The 17404-nt window shown below is 42.5% G+C and overlaps 3 protein-coding genes and 1 pseudogene across 3 annotated transcripts; 2 read left to right on the top strand and 2 right to left on the bottom strand.

Moving 5' to 3' along the window:
• The first annotated feature begins 3915 nt into the window (after positions 1–3915).
• Positions 3916–8137, top strand: LOC116247454 (VAN3-binding protein-like). Its single transcript, XM_050075893.1, has 7 exons — positions 3916–4398; positions 5478–5546; positions 5883–6246; positions 6375–6604; positions 7020–7061; positions 7576–7732; positions 7810–8137. The coding sequence occupies exons 1-7, from the start codon at positions 4081–4083 to the stop codon at positions 8061–8063; spliced, it is 1434 nt and encodes a 477-aa protein (XP_049931850.1). The 5' UTR covers positions 3916–4080; the 3' UTR covers positions 8064–8137.
• A 109-nt stretch (positions 8138–8246) lies between these two features.
• LOC116247453 (probable lactoylglutathione lyase, chloroplastic) lies at positions 8247–10313 on the bottom strand (annotated as a pseudogene).
• A 522-nt stretch (positions 10314–10835) lies between these two features.
• LOC116247786 (aquaporin TIP4-4) lies at positions 10836–13045 on the top strand. Its single transcript, XM_031620099.2, has 4 exons — positions 10836–10975; positions 11059–11322; positions 11817–12061; positions 12469–13045. Exons 2-4 carry the CDS (start codon positions 11196–11198, stop codon positions 12841–12843), a joined length of 747 nt encoding a protein of 248 aa, XP_031475959.1. The 5' UTR covers positions 10836–10975; positions 11059–11195; the 3' UTR covers positions 12844–13045.
• On the bottom strand, positions 12992–15390 carry LOC116247785 (trimethyltridecatetraene synthase-like). The gene is made up of 2 exons (XM_031620098.2): positions 14050–15390; positions 12992–13719 (listed from the first exon to the last, which is right to left on the bottom strand). The coding sequence occupies exons 1-2, from the start codon at positions 14968–14970 to the stop codon at positions 13084–13086; spliced, it is 1557 nt and encodes a 518-aa protein (XP_031475958.1). The 5' UTR covers positions 14971–15390; the 3' UTR covers positions 12992–13083.
• Positions 15391–17404: the final 2014 nt, after the last annotated feature.

Below are 17404 nucleotides of genomic sequence, written 5' to 3'. Positions count from 1 at the left end.
ACATAGATGAAGAATGTATGTCTATGCAGAATTTATGTTTGATTTTTTTCATGAACTAAAACTGAATAACTTGTAACATGAGTATTTAATTAGTAAAGTTCACGTTATTTCAAAAAATAAATAAGGAGTTTGAGTATTCCGCAACACACGACAAGAAGAGCATGTAATTAATTGACGATCCTGTTAATGGACGATCATAACCGACTTGAACGGCTCACAGCTACTAGGATGGACGAGTTCGCAAACTATGGATCTCGAGACCACGTTTGTCCTTTATGATGATAATTAAGAACGGGCTGGAAAGGTGAATCCAAGATTAACCTTGGCATGGCGAGTAAGCAACTTCACCTTGGAGCACGGACCGAGTTAAAGCTAGAATTTTTTTTTGGCAAGGGTCAAAATATCATTTTTTAAAATTTTAATTTTTATATAAGAAAAGTAAAATTTTGCAAATTTTACATGTAATTTTTTTCTTTTTTGGCTCTAGTACCATGACCCATGACCCGTTTAGTTGGCTCCAGATCGTCTTATATATTTTTTTAAATGCCAACATGTTATCGTAATTAATACGTTTATTCAAATTTGAGCTTAATTAGGAAGGGATTTATGAATGAATCGGGCCCAGAATGAATATATATATAATCTCATAATCCCTAGGTAGGTGTGTCCAAACGTCTCCAGATCGGAAAGTGTTGGAATTTTGGAACTTGTGCATTTTCCATTGAGTCATGGTGGGTCCAACTGTGATCTCAGTATCTTTGGCTTCTAATATTTTTTAGTCTTCTAAACTCAGCATCAATCACGCAATAGCTTTAGTTAAGAACTCCATCTCCACGGAGAGAGATGGCCTGATCAGATCAAATTGTCTGTCCAACTATCTTTTAGTGCCCAATATTATATCATCTTCGTGAAAAGAGAACTTTTGCGCTGATGCAGGAACGGAAAAAAGCAAAAAAAAAATTAAGAATAAAATGCACGGCCGAGAAAGAAGAAAAAAGAAAAATCTTATACTTGATGGAGACGAATGTAATAATGAGATACCCAGAAAAAGGAAGGTGGTGCTAATCGCTAGTGCGCTCTGCTTCCAACCAAAATGTTTGTTTGATCTTTGATTCTTTCACAAACAGAATAAAATATATATATACATATATTCATCAGGTCTAATCGACTACAATATCTTTTCCAGGTTTTGTGGGGGAAAAATATTATAGTGGTAAGATTCGTTACATTATTTTGTGCGACCAGCTGCTGTCTCCACCAAGGGATCGATCGCTTGATTTTCTTATGCGTGTCCCTTTCGATCATTCAATTCTTCCAGAAAAATCTTCATTGTTGCTCGACCACCAAATCTTTTGTGATCATTCACTAGGCTGCTAGAACCACCGATCGTTTCCAATTCTATTTATGCTTCATTATTAGGTCTTTAACATGCACATGACTTGGTTGCTGCTCCCATGGGCAAGATACCCAACTCACATCATAATATATGCATATTAATTAGAAAGTTGGATTATTGAGATCTCGTTTAATATACATAGGTCATAATACCGCAGCGATCTATCACAAGGTTGTAAACAAGAAGGTGATGCACCATCAGTACACCCGGTGTGGTTGATTTAAATCCATCCAAGAATTGATGTTTTTTTTGCAATAATAAGATCGTAAGCATATATAAGGATGATAATAAAACTATTTCCAGTATGCCGGGTGCATAATGTATAGTCTCAAGCTGACTGAATAAATTTTGTATCCTTTATCGGTTGTTTGATAGTAAGGATATTCTGTGAGTGTCCCATGAATCTACTCCAAAAAAAATCGAGTCAAGTTCAAGGAACACTAATACATCTGCCCAAAAGACAACCTATTAAGGATGATGTGAACTTGTGGAACCAACTGTCGGACTACTTGAGTCTATAAAGTGACTTGTGGAATGGCAAACTTGATTAACGTAATTTTTTGAGTGCACTTCCTTATTGTGAATCCCTGGTAGCAATGTCATGTATACTTTCTCATCAAGTTCTCCCCTAATAAATGCATTACTTACACCCTTGTGGTATAATAGCCATCCTCAACTAGAAGCAATACCCAACAACATCCTCATAATGGTGAGCTATGTGACTCAGTAACGCCAGTTTTGCCCACGTATCCATGTCGGTACATGGGTACGGCGAGATAGGTATGGGTACGGCTGGAGTACGATTGCATTTTTAAACTTTTAAAATTATATTTTCAAACTTAATTTTTTCTCTAATTTTATATTTTCCTTTCTTTTATATTTCCCTTCCAATAAGATTCTATATTTCCCTCTCATTTTTCTTTAATTTTGAGATTTTTTATAAATTATAAGACTATTAATGCTTTTGTTTAATATGAAATTCGTGTACTCGTGTACCCACAGTTTTTAAAATTGTCGTGTCCAAACCTTTAACGTTGTATCTGCACCCGTGTCGTACCTGCACCCATGTGACATAGATGGTGAGCTGATGCGAATGTTTCATGGTAGTTGAGCTCTTCCAATTTGAATATACCCTTTGGAGATGATGTGTGTTTTATAGCATTGAGCCGTTGATCCATCGAGTCGTCACTTAATCATGTATATCCTCTATCAACGAAAAGGGTGTTTGTGAGGAGGTAATGTAGTGATAGACCAAACGCCACTTTGTTCAAAGGCCTTGATCTCATCGGCCATGGCATCTCACCAATGTTGATGTTGCACCACTTCACCAAACATGCAGGGTTCGACATTACGTTGTATTTGAAGCTAATGCAAGACAGAGTAAGATCAACAATCTTAACCCATCTGTACTCAAAACTAAATTAAAAAGAAAAAAAAAAAGCGACGTCTAAAACTAAGACCGAAGCAAATGACTAGACGAAAAGAAAGAACAGAAGAAAAACTAGCAAGAAGCTTGTGTTTCTTTTCAACTATTTCCACTGTTTTCAAAATGAACCCAAGCCCCCATTATATAAAGAAAGGGATGGATTGTGGATCTGGATCCATTTACAAGCATTTGAAAGTTTCGATCCAATTACAAGATTTGGATCAGCTTTCATCAGAAACAGAACGTGCTCTGCAATGTGTACTCGGAGTAACCAGGAAATTAACAGAGTTTTCCAAGCAGAAATCGAGATAACCTTTCCAGGGGAACATTGAAGTCACTTGTCAAGAAAGAAGAAACCACAAGAGTCTAGGAATCATAAGTGATGATTAGTGGCAAAGTCAGAAAAATTAGCCACAAAAATTTTTTGGAGGGACCTGATTTATAGGTTTTCATATTCCAAGGGGCACTTATACAATAACAAAGTAAGTATTAAACACTTTTAATGTTAAAATAAAATAAAATTGAGAAGCTGGTGTGGGCAGTTACCCACATAAGTGATGATTATTGGCAGAGCTAGAAAAATTAGTCGGGAGGAGCTCTTATTCATAGGTTTTCCTACTTGAATGGGCACTTGCACGTATAACAAAGTAAATATTAAATACTTTTAATGTAAAAAAATAAAATAAAATTGAGAAGCTGGTGTGGGCAGTTGCCCACACCATCCTATATGTATATGTAGCGTGATGATCCTAATCAACAGAACTGGCGTCCCCAACAGGAAGAGGTGATAAAGTTTGCTGATTTTGAGACAGTACCTGCAAAATTTTTGACTTCTAAAATTGCTCAAAAGGTCCGTCTTAAGAAATCCCACCAAATTAAAAGCAGAAGCGCACAGAAAACTCTGCCACTTTCAATATTAAATGCCACACTCGTGTTTGTCAACTTCTAGATGATATAATGATTCTAGATGACATAATGATGTTGGTGATGGCACATCAACAGCACATATATGATATGTATGAACTATGAACCCCCTTAACCATGCATGTTGAGCGCAATATCCCTTCGGTCTATAAATAACATGGCTTACCCTTCCACTGAAAACCTGGTAGATTCTCATCCTCATGAAGAGGGTGTAGATTGATTTAGGAGAAGAGTGGGGATCGATGTTCTGAGTTCCCTTGCAACCCATCTTCATCGTAAGAGAAAGCCTTTAATTTGGAGTGTTGAAGGAGGAAACCTCTTTTCTTCTTTGATAATGGAGAGGTCCAGGGGTGGTCGCAGAAAATTGAGTTCTCGCAGGCATTTGGAAGGCATCGAAGAGGATGGGCCCGTGAAGCCGTGTCTCTTCCCGACCTTCCCCTTACCGGACACGCCTAGAGAGCCCATGGAGTTCCTGTCCAGGTCCTGGAGCGTGTCGGCCATGGAGGTCTCCAAGGCGCTGAGCGACGCGCTTGATTCCGGCAGTGCTGGTGGCAAGTGCTACGCGGCCTCGCCTCGGCCGTCCGATGCCGACCGGTCTATCTTGCCCATCCCGTCGCCTTCGGACGTGGCCGGCGAACCCTTTTCAGATTCTGTATGCATTACTGTACCTTCATATTTTGATTTTATTTTATTTTTCAGTAACATACGAAGCAATCTTGACATACTAGTTTTACATTTGTGGAATGCAATCATAAGAATTTTTGTGTATTTCCATCAGTAATGAATGATCTAAGATATTGAACATCAAACTAGAAGTGATCTCTCAATGCCTGTGAACACGTACAGGCACACTCTATAAGACACTGATTTTCATGAAAGAGAGACAAGAGGATCCATGAGAATCCCTCTGAACTGTGTGTTTGATCAGTTTAATTAATAGCTTAGACAGTTTACATGTATATCTCAATAGTGGATTTGAAAAGCCTTGTCGATTACCGTATTTCACTGGTTTAAGAGACATGAAAATATGTGAGTTGTCGGAAGAAATTTCATTTGGACTCATGGCAGCACATGGGTTTTCAGATAAAATGGTTCTTCACTTTCCGCCAACATACAGGAGCTTTGCCTTTCACCACCTTCATTGCCCATTTCCTGAATTCATCATTTTCCTTCCTCAATTTCGTCCTTTCTTTTTTGAGAAAAGGGAAATGTTTGGGCACATCCATTCCTTAATTACTTGCCGCCCTCCAAATAGAACCTAATCTTTAGATAAAGCTAACGTATGTTAGTAGGAAAGAAAAGGTGGCTTTACTGTTTATTGCATGTTGATAGCTAATTATGTGAGTCTGACATACCTGCAATTTGTTTTTATATTAGTTTAACTACATTGATCTGTCTCTATACCAAAGATCTACATGTTGGGATTTTTTTTGTGTGTTTGATTATGAGCAGGAATATATATATATATATATATATATATAACCCAGATCACTAGGTAAGGACAAAAAGTAGGCTGCTTAAATGCAGTTATTAAGGTGTTTTTGTACGATGTAACTTTACAGATGTGATCTCAAGAATAGGTTGATGGTAAAAACAACTTCATCTAAAGCATGTTTTATGTCAAATTAGTTTTTGTAAACATATTCGGATGTTTTCTTTTTGTTAAAATATATTTTTAGTAAAAAATTATATATATATGCGTTTGTCTTGAAAAAACTTTGAACCGTGTAGGAGTGGCTTCAGCTTCATCGAGCACTATATCAGGACTTCCTTTACCGTGAAAGGTTGATGAATAATGGAGTACGTCCAAAAGGATCCCCTTTACAGATAAAAAGGAAACTTCTCAATAATCTTTATCTTCAAGTTCATTTCCCATATTTCGTTGCCGATTATAGCAACTGCACGTAAATTATGGACGACAGATTAGTGAGCGCTTGATGGATGCATTATGCATATATGAAAATGAAGAACTAGAGCCGCAAAATGCCTATTTTCCGTGCTTGATCATCAACCGGGGAAAAAAACGAGACAAAATGGTTTTTTTTAGGATGACAACAGAAGGAATCTCTTTCTCTAGAAAAGGTTACTGGTTCACCATATTATGGACGTTATTGTTATATAAATGTTGTACCTTAGTTTTACAAGAGCCTTTTGAGGGGACGAGCGGCGGGCAGATGGCTGAAAGAGCAGAAGGAGAAGAGGAAGGAGGAGCATCGAGCCCGCACTGCGCGAGTCCACGCCGCGACGTCGGTGGCCGGAGTTGCAGCAGCCATTGCTGCGATTGCAGCGGCAACTGCAGCTGTGTCGTCTGATGGACAAGAGGATCCCGGCAAGACAACTTCAGCTGTTGCTTCTGCTGCCGCCCTGGTGGCTTCCCACTGTGTTGAGATCGCGGAGTCGATGGGTGCCCACCGAGATCAAATTCTAGCAGTCGTCGACTCGGCTGTTAACGTGCGAACGTCTGGCGACATCATGACTTTAACTGCTGGCGCCGCAACAGGCATGCTCCGTTCCTGAAACCCTTTTCTGCAAAATTTTGTAGCGCAAAAAAGTGTATGGTACTCTTTCAATCAAATCTGCTTCTGGTTTAATTCAATATACAATGTGTTTGTGAATGGATATGATCAGCCTTACGTGGGGCGGCGATTCTTAGGAGCAGGCTTCAGAAAGGAAATGGAAATGCATCTTCTTCACAGAGCGCCAAGCCAAAGGCGGAAAAAGAAAGTGAGGGGTTGGAGACCTCAACACCAATGCGTTACGTATCCCATGGAGGGGATCTGCTCAAAATCACCAGGAAAGGTGAACAACTTACCTGGGCCCATCAGAAGGATAGATGCAAACAGTTACTTTCTCCACTTGCTAACGGCTGACAGGACGAAACAGAGCAGGTTTGGCCTAGCAGCATCCATATATAGAACAGATCGACTCACAAATCTGGATTCATGGAATGAAAGATATGATCATGAAAAAGTAGCAAGGGAAGATTTTCGGTAGGAATGCCATCAAAGAAACGGATGGATTGTACCCTTTAGGTAGCAGTTCTACGTGTCTTCTAAGATGCTTGGCATATACGAAATCTCCAGTCATCCATTTGGCCTTGAGAAATGAGAGAGCATATGTAACCCAATACGCCATCCTCCCAAGTCCCAACATAAGCGACAGTCACTAATGAAACCTCTGTTGTTGAGGAACAATGTCTCATCATGTAGTTTTTTAAGTACTCTTTGTTAGAATTTCCTCCATAGTTAACGCACACTAATGATTTCCTTGCAGGTGTTCTTCCCTGTTTCAGTCTACATGAACTCAAGTTCACAGGTAGAACAAAAGGCCACAAAATCATCACTGCATTGTGAAATTTCCAAGGATACAGGTGAACATGAAAGAGGACCTAAAACATGGAACGAATATCACATATCACTAATATTAAGTTGAGATACTAGAGGGTGATTACTTTTTTAAAAGCTTGATAAGATGATTCGCAACTATGAAAAGTGTCTCGCTTCAAGACGAATCAAACTACCCGTTGTTGGTAATCCGAGTAGCTTCTTCTTCCATTGCAGCCATGTCTGTTGGTTCCACCAAACTTGAGCAGTACCCCTGCCCCTACCATAATTAGAACAGGGCATTCTCGAGTCTCAAGACTCTCAACACTTTAGTCAGAGCATGCTTTAATTACAGGAGCAAAGTTGGTTCAAGTTAAAGCCATCCATTTGATCTGACAATGCCCACCCACGACATCTACCCACTGTATCTTGCTTGCATCAGTGTAATAATATATACTTTAACACAAAATCCACGGCCCTATAACTGAGAAGAAATATACCAGTAGAGGGGACAATCTCTAGCACAGTCAGGAACTCCTCAAAGGCAGCCGAAACTCCTGCTGCTTCGACGGTCATTTCCGTCACTAAGCAATTATGACTTGCAGGTGGTGGTTAAACTAAGGGGGCAGGCACATGGGGGTACTTTTGTGAAGAAGAAAAAGAGTAAGCTTCGAGGTTACCTGCTTTTTAGGCAAATTGATGTCACCATCTGCGATATTCATGTTTTTTTACCCCAACAGGTATTGTTTATGACGTCAGTGAAGACATACCAGCTTGGCCAGGAAGAGAGCAAGAAGGTGGTGAACAGAAAGCCTTCTTCGGCATTGAGACAGCTCGTGGCTTAATACAGTTTGAGTACAAAAACAAAAAACACAGAGAAATTTGGAGCCAGGGAGTTCAGCAATTGCTGCTCTGTAAAGGAAATGAAAACGTTGCTGCATCTATCTACAAAGAAAGGAAGCTGGAGCTTGAAGAGATGCGTGTTACTATTTGATTAATACCTTCATGACAAGAAAAATGATGTATTGGCAGGAATTTTTCTCCTAGGAAGACAAAGAGCTTTTCTGATGTACAGGGTCTACGGCCTTTTCATATGATTTACGGTCTTCAAAAGTACAAAAATGGCACAAAAATCACAAGAAACATTAATAGAAGCGATGTAAATCCGTCCAGGCAATTACTTTAGCTCTTTCGCAAAGTCTTCATTATCAACAAAGACCTGAAAAAAAAAAAAATTAATGTGTAAAATTTTAAAAACACGTATGCAGGAGCATACGTACAATGAGATTTCAACATGACTCTCATACACAACGTGACAAAGTTACTGGGGTCACGTGAAAGTAATCCCGATCTGGCTCTCCAACTAGGTTGAAGTTACAGATGTATGCAAAACCCAATATGTATTTAGGCCCCAAAACGAATCTAAAATATACCATCACGTAAGGGAACCACATACTACATATCCTAAAAGAATTGCGCGGTCTGCACCTTCAGAAAGATGGAATGAGGAGGGAGCAATAACATCTTCCAACCATCAGGATCTAAACAGGCAGTGATTTTGGTGTTGACAACTTTGGTAATGGACCAGGTTCTCGTGTAACTGTGCCTCCGGGAAGTTTTACTGCTTCTGCAGTTTGACAAACGTCATCCGTTCCAATTGCAAACAGAGGAGCGAAAAGGAAGCACTTTCTAGGCACAGGATGGTTTAAAAGGTTAAAATGCAGAGACATGTTTGTTAGATTAAACAACTAGAGTACACTAGGAATATCAGATAAGGAAAATAATCAGCTTAAGAACTGAAGCCACCCCTGCTCGTGCAACTTCTTGATCCAACAAGTTACGCTGTTTTCTTAATCAAGGTAACCCAGGCCGCTAATCCAGATCCTGCGGACTCTTAATTTTACATGGATGCATTCATTGGTAGTTTTCTAGTGCAAGGGCATGAGCAATATGGCTACATTCAGTAAGCAAATACGTTGGTTTATGTCTTGTTTACTGTCTTTAAAGCTGTTGGAGAAGAGAAATTTATTTGCAGAAGTATCAGCCATATCCGAAACAATAATGCAAGGAAATAGAAAAAACTGATCGGCGTATTACCACCACTCAGAATCAGTAGAACTATAAATTTTCCTGTAATATACCTGTGCATAAGCAGTCATATTCTGTGATTCCTTATTTGTATGTTAACACCAAAACAGCATTTTCATCCTCAGGTCCATAACCCATTATGGCAAAGCCGCAAATGTGTACTCAGAGGACAATCAATAAATCATGAGCAAATAATCAAGGAAACAGGCGACAAACAAAGATCAGAAATTGCCAGAATATGATTTTGTGGCCAGTATAATAGGTTAGTTGGATAGAGCCTGGAACAATAAAAGAATAGGTGGAAATGATCCTTGTTTACCTTGCGCTCTGGATTATCACGCTTACGTAAATCATGCCCAAAGCCTTCATGTTTATGAGAATTGATAAGCACAAGAAACAGAGTTAACAAAACATGTCCATCCAGCAGCAGTCCAACAAATTATGCTTCCAATTTTGAACAAGGCAATACCAACCTTTCCATAAAAATTGATAGATCTAGCTAGATCACCGACTCTTCACATAACCTGACACAATGGTTCAGACATGGATTCTTTTTTAAAAAGATCAAATCTGTAACCATCAGGTCTTCCACGAAAGCAATTACTACGCCACCTTTGATAGGACCAGCCTCCCTGATAATCTTCCCCACTTAGCTTTTATAAGATAAACTGTCACGTAAACGCAAAATAATTGTTGTCCTCAACCGAAGATGATTTGTATAGAGTTTAACGTCCACTAGAATAGGTGCTTACTAACAGCTACGTAAACAATTGGGTTTTGGATCAGGTTCACGTCATCACGGAAGAAGCCTAAACTAATTTTTGTATCATTTTCAGACGAAAACCTGTAGTTATTCATCCCAACGGAGTGCAACTTACATGCAGAGAATGTCGTAACTAAGGTGATTCATACTTGGATTTGGTTTGAATGCAAAAGAGTATGCATAAAGATTACAGGAAAATGCAACAAGCTTTGAGTTTGTAACCAGACGCATTATGCAAAAGAGTGGAGTCAGTAAAATCAATGTACTCAGGGAATCACAGATCAATTAAGTTTTCTCCATTCGAATTGAAGCATCTTAGAAGCACCAATGCAATGAAAATCCATGCCAAGAACATCATCATACGTCCTCCATTGCAATGCCAAATTGTCCAAACAGTCCCCAAGAAAATTTAAATATGATTATCAAATGCAGATTGTCATGTAAAGGAAGCAGGACATCATAGCATCACATTCTGATTCTGAACCCACTCTGTTAGCCCAGGTTGGATTATGAACATTTCCTTGGGTTCAGTCATTAATTTTCTCATAATTTACATGTAGGAGAAGAGAAATTTTGATTCTGTTGGAGAGGAAGGATCGATTTGTCTCTGTGAATCGCATAAAGACAGAGTACCCGTCGGCGAAAAGGAATCAATAATTGAAGAGGGGATTGAGGAAAATACAGTGATCTAGATCATCAGTTACGAAAGCGAGGCAGTGAAAGCTGGAAAGGCGACCTTTACATGGCATCCTATGAACGAACGATTTACACGGAATGACATAAAGGAGAAGAAGGAAAGCACGACAAAAGCTAAAGCGCAGAGCGTCTTCTGAATTTTGGCGTTACGTCCATCATTGAGGCAATTGGCTATTGGGAGTATGGTGTAGGCGGCCTTTCTATTCCACTGTCAACGTGTTTGTTTAAAGCTTACTGGTGGAAATGGATACTACTGTGGGGGCACTACTATCCCACTAACTGGGCAGCATCATGCAAGAAATTTGCCTTAGATCATGCGCCGGCAGATCGTGGAGTCACGGAGCATGACATGACATGATGTACATGCATTAGTTCATATCACACTTTCCCCTTGTTCTCTGCAAGTTTTACCCCCGTGATCTAACCAAATGAATGCCCACAGGTTGTTCTTCAAGGGCCTTATGATTGCTCTTCAAAGTCTCAAAGGCTGAGTGGTGCCTATAAGAAGAAGGGTATGCTGGTTCTTCATCTCAATCCTTCTCTTACAGGTGCTGAGCTCCTTTCTCTTGAGAAATTAAGATGAGGAAGATAGCGTTGGGAAGTCACCGGGAGGCAGCTCAGGCTGATTGTCTCCGAGCGGTGCTGGCCGAAATTATCCTCACCTTTCTGTTTGTCTTCGCCGGAGTCGGTTCGGCCATGGCATCAGGTAATCAAGGATCAACATTCAATTGAAAGTGAAAATTATGAAGATCATGCATTGATGAGTACCGTTTTCTGTGACTGTAAAGAGTACTGAAATGTGACATTAGAAGCGGGCAGCGTGCTCTTCCAAAGCTGAAAAATCAGCGTGGCTGCGGCCGCTGCCCGTCATCTGTCGCTACATAAACTAAAATCATGTTTCAGAATTAACCTGTCATTCGAAACTGCCTTCTTTATGTAACTTCTGTCATTGTTGCTCTCTCTCTCCCCGTCACTCTTTCGTATTTATCAAAGGTTGGAACTATAATGCCAAGATTATGTCCCCTTCTAGTAACTCTGCTAACAACCAATCTTGCCAGATTATTTGTCCGGCCCCTTTCAGTAGCTCTGGTAACTCTGTGTGTGTGTGTGTGTGTGTATGAGGGAGAGAGAGGCTTTTCATTTAAACGTTACGATTTTGTTCACGGTGCTATACGCAAAAGTTGAATGCCAAAATTGCAGAGAAGCTAGCAGGTGGGTCCGGAATAGCCGGCCTGGCAGCAGTGGCCGTGGCACACGCGCTCGTTGTTGCGGTCATGATATCAGCAGGCCTGCACATCTCAGGTGGCCATCTGAACCCGGCCGTCACGCTCGGGTTGGCCGTCGCCGGAAACATCACCATCTTCAGGTCGGCCCTTTACTGGATCGCTCAGCTGCTGGGCTCTACCCTCGCCTGCCTGCTCCTCAGGTTCTTAACCGGTGGTCTGGTAAGCTATCATCCGCCTCTGATCTCTATATGTACGTGCATCTCGTCCTCTCCCCACCGTGCCGCCCTCCCCAAATGAAGCTTCTTTCTTCTTTAGATGTGCGCATCTTCTGCGGAATTCTTTACAATTCTTCTTACAGACCAATCATCAATTTTTTTTTTTTTTTGAAGTTTGCTTTTCAAAGTTCAAATCTTCAACATCCTATCTTGGTTCGATTGACAATTCCTGATTCTGAATTACTTTCTCTTTAATATCACATTCATTTGGGTGCTTCCGCTACATGTAGGCTCGCTTACCTTTGCTCTAACAGTGATAAGCTTTATTAACACCAAAGATGTAGATGAAAAGCTCAAGTTCAAGTTCTGAACATGCTGCTGTGTTTTTCCTTTTTGTTTTCTTTTGGGTAGGAGACGCCAATTCACGCGCTGCCCAGCGGTGTGGGCTACTTCCAAGGAGTAATAATGGAGGTGGTGCTCACCTTCTCTCTGTTGTTTGTGGTCTATGCCACCATAGTGGACCCCAAAAGGACAGCGGTCGGAAGTCAAGGCCCCATTCTTGTAGGCTTGGTGGTCGGTGCTAACATCTTGGCCGGTGGGGCCTTTTCCGGTGCGTCTATGAACCCAGCGAGGTCCTTCGGCCCTGCCTTCGCCGCCGGGAACTGGACCGACCACTGGGTCTACTGGGTAGGACCACTTTTAGGTGGAGGTCTTGCTGGGTTCGTCTATGATGCAATCTTCCTCACCCACACCCATATGCCGATTCGTGGAGGAGAAGACTACTAGCTAGAGAATGAGAACTATGTACCCATATGCCGATTCGTGGAGGAGAAGACTACTAGCTAGAGAATGAGAACTATGTACCCATATGCCGATTCGTGGAGGAGAAGACTACTAGCTAGAGAATGAGAACTATGTATATGCTTAAATAATGTCATGTTAATTTGCTTTTACATAAGCATTTTATTTCAAAAGTTCAATATCTAAAGTGAGCCTTTTCTGCGAGAGAGACAGAGAGAAGAGAGATCATATTTGATATACATGGGATGCGAGCCGAGGCACAGCAATGGCCTGGATCTGGACCTTCCTCTTCAAGGTCAAGCCGAGAAGCTCTTCCATATCGACCTGGGGAGGCGTCATGCCGCTGGGCAGCTCCCAGCTGAAGGCATGAACAAGGGTGGCCAAGGTCAGTTGTATCACCTTCATGGCCAGGCGGATCCCCGGGCACATCCGCCTCCCCGCCCCAAATGGCAGCAACTCGAACTCCTGGCCGCTCACGTCCACACCCTTCTTTGCTCCCGTGAACCTCTCCGGCCGGAACTCAGCCGGATCCTCCCAGACTGCAGGATCGTTCTGGATGGCCCACACGTTGACGAGCAAGCGCGTGCCGGAGGGGAGGTCGTAGCCGGCGACGTTGCAGTGCTCACGGGATAGGTGGGGAGTGAGGATCGGCGCGGCTGGGTGCAGCCTCAACGTCTCCTTCACTATGGCTTCTATATAGGGGAGACTGGCGAGGTCCTCCTCCTCCACCATTCGCTCCTTTCCGACGACGGCGTCCACCTCCTCCGTCGCTTTCATCAGCACCTCCGGCCGCCTCAGCATCTCCGACATGGCCCACTCCATGTTCAGCGATGAGCTCTCGGTCCCACCGGCAATGATCTCCTGAGAATCGTTCACAACGACACATGAGTCAGGCATATAATCTCATTTGAACCCTACAATCAAGATTCAGGCTAGCCTAATTGGTGTCTTGTTTGGTCCACCTCCAATAAATGGGATCTTCTAAAATGGAGTCTCTACAGATTTTAACTGAACCACAACCTTTAGTCCTACTGAGATCTGATCTCAATCTATGATCACAGACGCCGCTTTCACCAAGAAAATATCGGCAACGATGGTCACAAAGTACGTCTACATTTTTCTTGTTGACGTTACAAAGCTGTGATGATTCCATGTTTTTAAGATCAATTTCTTTCAAGAATATTTGCGTACCATCGTGAGCGCCTTGACTTGGTCCACGCTTAGCTCGACGTCCGCCGTCGGGTCCTCTGCGAATCGGAGAAGCAGGTCGAGTAAGCTCTTCGCCGCCCCTGCGCCCACCTCCCCCTTGAGCCTTCCCCGGCTTTCCTCCAGCACCCGCTCCAAGAACCCATCCAGCCTCCTCGCGACCGCCTTCATCCTCCTGACGTACCCGCCGACGTCAAGCCAACCCAGCCATGGGATTGAGTCGCCCAGCACGGGCACCCCGTTGAGCAGGAACAGCTCGTCCAGCATCTCCCGGAACTCCTCCGGCGACACGATCTCCGGCCTGTCATCCCCAACGTCGAAGTCCACGTACTTCCTCCCCAAGGCCATCCGACAGATGATCCCCGCCGTCAATCTCCACAGGCTTTCCCTTAAGACCACTGGCTTCCGGCCGGCGGAGTGGAGGCTGCGGACGAGCTCCCTCACCTCCTCGGTGTGGATGTACCGGAAGGACGCGAGTCGCTTGTCGCTGAAGAGCTCGGTGAGGTAGAGCTTTCGGGAGAAGCGCCAGTATGGTCCGTACGGCGACCACGTCATGGTGGAGTGGCCGTAGGCGGTGTGCTTCCCGGCAGCGGTCCTCGGCCGGGAGGCGAAGGCCAGGTCGTGGGTCCTGAGGAAGAGCTGGGCGGCGTCGATGGAGGAGGCGACGACCGCCGGGCGGGAACCGAGTTGGAGATACATGATGGGACCGTATGTCCGGGCAAGGTCGGCGAGGGAGCGGTGCGGTAGGCGGCCGAGTAGGTTGAGATTGCCGATGATGGGCCAGGGCGTAGGCCCCGGAGGTAAGTTGAGCCGGAGACGGTGACGGAGGAGTTCTACGACTGTGTAGAGGAAGAGGGCAGCCGCTGCAAGCGCCGGTATGTAGGAAATGACCGACAGAGGCCCCATCGCTGGCGACGGGAAGATGAGAATTTCAGATGGGATTGAATTTAAGGGAGAGTTTGCGTTGTCGTTCCCAAATCCGTGCAGCACACGGTCCTTCCTTGATGGCCAACGCACTCCCGTTTTCTTCCTCGATTCTCTAACCGGGCTTATGGGGCAGCGTGAAACTCACTGTCAGTGTTGTGTTAATGGCTTCCATTCAATACAGCTCCTGAAATTATAACTATGCCATTGCAATTGTGACAGTTTCAACGAGTCTGGGAAGAAGATGAAAGCCAAGACAGTAGTTTGCCTTATTGATTTGAGATTCATGGATGATGACAAGTATTGATTTGAGATCCATGGATGATGACAAGTGGTAAGAAATGTAGGACAAAACCTGTGAGATGTATGTGTGCGTGCATTCGTTTAACCACCATATAATATAATTACTATATATGCATGTATGTGTGTATCCTCCGTTCTTGTGGAGTTAGTGACGCCAAAATTTGGATCCATTCTTCATCACACTTCACAAGTAGCAAACAAGTGGAAAGTCACGTTTGATTGCCCGGATATATTGTCTGGGATGCACAATGGATCTTCTCTATTCAACACTCCATCAAAGGCCCAACAATAAATTTACCCCAGATTTCCTTGTCAGGTTGAAGGGAAAATAATTCCATGAAATTTTTCAGACAATCAAATTTATCAAACACAAACCAAATTTAATCTCCACGATCGACCACGCATGTTATTCATTCAAGCTCATTGGCTGGAAGATCGTTGGATCCCTTTTCTCATTGCGCTTCAAATCCAAATATGGTCGACCCGATCATTTCTTCTGTCATCGGAACCAGTGAGGTTGACATGTCGACGATGTGCCGCCTGTTGGATGTAAATCTGACGAACGATTTGCCAGATTTTCTTTGCCAACTAGTCGAGAACGCTGAGGCATGCAAAAGAGAGAAGAACAAGGAAAAGAAGAACGAAACCAAAGGAGGCATGTGATTCCATTGGATCTATATAGCAGGGGGGCTCATCGGTCATGAGACACTTTATCTTAAAGCCCAAGGTTTTGTTGAACTTTATATTTCCGAGCTATGGATTTAAGGTCCCTATTATCTAAAAAAATGTTAAGGATCCGGAACAGGACGGAGAACAAAGTCTTTGAAAAATAAGAACATGAGTATATACAGCTTGATGAATTTGTCTTGAAGATTTAAAGATTGGAGAAATTTATAAAAGATTGAGTTCTACTACTGTTCTGGGTATTGTACTAGTGTTTTTATTACCAAATGCTCTCCAAGTTTTGACAGAGGTGTAGATAGGTGGGGGTCCTGTAGGGCATACGAACCCATTCTTTGAAAGCTTAAGTTAGTGGTTGAACTTGGGTGGATCTACGGCTTCCATGAGATTCAATCGGGACTTCATAACTAATTAAAAATTTGTTAACTATATATTTAATGGCTTGATAAAAAATATATATATGTTTCTAACATCATTGTTGAGTTTTGAAGTCATATCATGTGAGGAGAGGTGACAGAGGGTTGGCCGACTATCCATCTTTCTCCATCGATTCATTAGGGACTGAATAGGAAAGGAGACACCATCATAATGAACCACTATGGTTGTGTTGATCAAGATACTGCGTATAATATCTGGCACGGATCTTCGTGAGTAGAACAGGTTTCTGGATGGAGGAAGAAAGGAAAGGACAAGAAGAACCACTTAACGATGGTCTCGTGTCTTATTGCGACAGCTTATGAAAGGCCATTCTTTTTGCCTTTTCGTCTCTGTCCTTCAATTCATCCTCTTCAACCCAACCAGTAAATAACTAACTGCATGCAATTACATTTAATCTTTTCAACTTCATACGATTCATTATGTGCGTCCATGCAACTACACACAAGACCATATATATATATATATAGCCGACTAGGAGGAAGGATATGCCCAAGAAGATCCGATATGCTTGGCCACTTGATTAATAAGCAAGCAATGATTTGTCACCCATGGATCTAATTGGACGCATCGAAGAGGCTTAAGACGCCCGGGAATATGAAAGATTAATTGCTTCACCTTCTTGTTACCATTACAATATGAACATGTCCATGTGGCGATTTGCAATATACAAAGATCTCTTGGGGCCGTCGACTATATTTATTTTTATTTACCGAAAGAAAGAAGAAAACCACGCCAGCCGGAGAGCCGGCACCTGTGATCGATATCGCGTAAATAAGTACAGCAGGGGAAGAACTGTAGCAGCATTGACGAAGAAGAAAGTTAACAAAGAAGAAAACGCGCAAGAAAATAAAAAAACAATTCGAGCAGTTGTACATATTCCCCATTAAATGCCAAACAGCCAAATCCATAAAATCCCGGCTTCCCTGTAAGCATGCCCCACCCTGGCCTTACCTCCTACTACTCAAAACGATAACGATATGAAACACACACTCTC

This window comes from Nymphaea colorata, chromosome 2 (assembly GCF_008831285.2).
Source record: "Nymphaea colorata isolate Beijing-Zhang1983 chromosome 2, ASM883128v2, whole genome shotgun sequence".
Classification (NCBI taxonomy): Eukaryota; Viridiplantae; Streptophyta; class Magnoliopsida; order Nymphaeales; family Nymphaeaceae; genus Nymphaea; species Nymphaea colorata.
This window is presented reverse-complemented; position numbering and strand designations above follow the sequence as displayed.

Coding starts and splice junctions, on each gene's coding strand:
- LOC116247454 (XM_050075893.1), top strand. CDS start 4,081: ATGGAGAGGTCCAGGGGTGGTCGCAGAAAATTGAGTTCTCGCAGGCAT. Junction 4,399..5,477: donor GCGAACCCTTTTCAGATTCT/GTATGCATTACT, acceptor TGAACCGTGTAG/GAGTGGCTTCAGCTTCATCG. Junction 6,247..6,374: donor AACTGCTGGCGCCGCAACAG/GCATGCTCCGTT, acceptor GGATATGATCAG/CCTTACGTGGGGCGGCGATT.
- LOC116247786 (XM_031620099.2), top strand. CDS start 11,196: ATGAGGAAGATAGCGTTGGGAAGTCACCGGGAGGCAGCTCAGGCTGAT. Junction 11,323..11,816: donor CGGTTCGGCCATGGCATCAG/GTAATCAAGGAT, acceptor CCAAAATTGCAG/AGAAGCTAGCAGGTGGGTCC. Junction 12,062..12,468: donor GGTTCTTAACCGGTGGTCTG/GTAAGCTATCAT, acceptor TCTTTTGGGTAG/GAGACGCCAATTCACGCGCT.
- LOC116247785 (XM_031620098.2), bottom strand. CDS start 14,970: ATGGGGCCTCTGTCGGTCATTTCCTACATACCGGCGCTTGCAGCGGCT. Junction 13,720..14,049: donor AAGTCAAGGCGCTCACGATG/GTACGCAAATAT, acceptor AACGATTCTCAG/GAGATCATTGCCGGTGGGAC.